The 1868-nt window shown below is 61.4% G+C and overlaps 1 protein-coding gene across 1 annotated transcript; it reads right to left on the bottom strand.

Moving 5' to 3' along the window:
* Positions 1 to 554: 554 nt before the first annotated feature.
* LOC127581513 (uncharacterized) lies at positions 555 to 1517 on the bottom strand. Its single transcript, XM_052035972.1, has one exon. The coding sequence runs from the start codon at positions 1515 to 1517 to the stop codon at positions 555 to 557; it is 963 nt and encodes a 320-aa protein (XP_051891932.1).
* Between the last annotated feature and the right edge of the window lie 351 nt (positions 1518 to 1868).

Genomic DNA, 1868 nt, shown 5'->3' with positions numbered 1-1868 from the left:
AGATGCAACGCTCCCAGACATTGGTTCGCAGAGCAGTTGGTTCCGAGACCAACACTGCCCCCTCTGCCAGCACCCCAAACACCATTGCTGGCTCATGCTGGGACTGGTACATCACAGAGGTGGTTGCAATCTGTCCAGGACGTCCCAAGGCCGGAATGTACAGAGTCCGCCCCTGTCCCCACCATGGATGTGTTCACCTTTACACTGGTCTTTATCGGGGGTACATGGGGGAGTTGGGAAGGCAGGAGACTTGGTGTGACTGCTGATGTATCTGTGGTGCCCCTCTGGGCGGGGGCAGCCCTGGTGCTGATGCACAAATGGGGTGTGTGAACCCATCCTCGAGACCTGCGTGTCCACCGCCGGAGCCCACAGCCTCTCTTCACCAGGCCTATCCAGAGTGGGACCCTCCGTACCTCTGAACCCCCACTGAAGGAGCTGAGATGGCAGGAGGAGTTGTGTCCATGGACCCACACCCTTCCCTCGCTGTTGGCTGAGGTTCTGCTGTCCTGGATGGAGGGAGAGATGAGGGGACATTGAGCAGGTGCGGGAGGAGGTCAGCTACAACCCGACCAAACTGGTGGTTCCACAGGCTCAGTGTGTCTCCTCCTGCACTTCCTCAGGCTCAGGGTTGGGACTGGGGTCTGGGACTGGGGTCTGGGGTCTGGGACTGGGACTGGGGTCTGGGATTGGGACTGGGGTCTGGGATTGGGGCTGGGGTCTGGGATTGGGGTCTGGGACAGATTGGGGTCTGAGTCTGGGACTGGGACTGGGGTCTGGGATTGGGACTGGGGTCTGGGATTGGGGTCTGGGACAGATTGGGGTCTGAGTCTGGGACTGGGACTGGGGTCTGGGATTGGGGTCTGGGACAGATTGGGGTCTGGGAATGGGGTCTGGGACGGATTGGGTCTGGGGCTGAGACTGTGGTCTGGGACTGGGGTCTGGAACAGATTGGGTTCTGGGACTGGGGTCTGGGGTCTGGGACTGGGGTCTGGGAATGGGGTCTGGGACGGATTGGGGTCTGGGACTGAGACTGTGGTCTGGGACTGGGGTCTGGAACAGATTGGGTTCTGGGACTGGGGTCTGGGAATGGGGTCTGGGACGGATTGGGGTCTGGGACTGAGACTGTGGTCTGGGACTGGGGTCTGGAACAGATTGGGTTCTGGGACTGGGGTCTGGGAATGGGGTCTGGGACGGATTGGGGTCTGGGACTGAGACTGTGGTCTGGGACTGGGGTCTGGAACAGATTGGGTTCTGGGACTGGGGTCTGGGGTCTGGGACTGGGGTCTGGGACTGGGGCTCGGGTCTGGGACTGGGGTCTGGGACCAGGACTGGGGTCTGGGATTGGGATTAGGGTCTGGGACTGGGACTGGGATTGGGGTCTGGGACTGGGGTCTGGGTCTGGGTCTGGGACTGGGGTCTGGGACTGGAACTGGGGTCTGGGACTGGGTCTGAGGTCTGGGATTGGGATTGGGGTCTGGAACTACTCCTGGAGCGTCGGGGACGATGCTGATGTCCATACTGGATGCACCCGGTGTGTTGCTCCCAGCCCTGGTGAGACGTTCGGCAGGCTTCGATGCCCAGCTCAATGGGAACCGTGTGTCAAACCAGAGGAAGTGTCAGACCCTGGCAGTGGAGGTGAGATCAGGGTTGGTCTCTCTCTCCTCGGTGAGGAGGGATGTGATGACGACTGCGCCCCCCCACTCCATCCCCCCACCCCCGCTCCTGGAGAACAGCGAGCTGATCAGGGGGGAACGTCTCTCTGTCCTTCTGACGTGGGGCATCTTCCTCCTCCCGCTGAAGGTTACTGACACCCAGTGCTCAGCTCAGTCAGGTCCACCAGCCGAGGTACCTGCCTGCCCCTGAACAAC

Source organism: Pristis pectinata, chromosome 21 (genome assembly GCF_009764475.1).
Source record: "Pristis pectinata isolate sPriPec2 chromosome 21, sPriPec2.1.pri, whole genome shotgun sequence".
In the NCBI taxonomy this organism is placed as follows: Eukaryota; Metazoa; Chordata; class Chondrichthyes; order Rhinopristiformes; family Pristidae; genus Pristis; species Pristis pectinata.
Note: the sequence above shows the minus strand (reverse complement) of the source record. Positions and strands in the feature narration are given on the sequence as shown.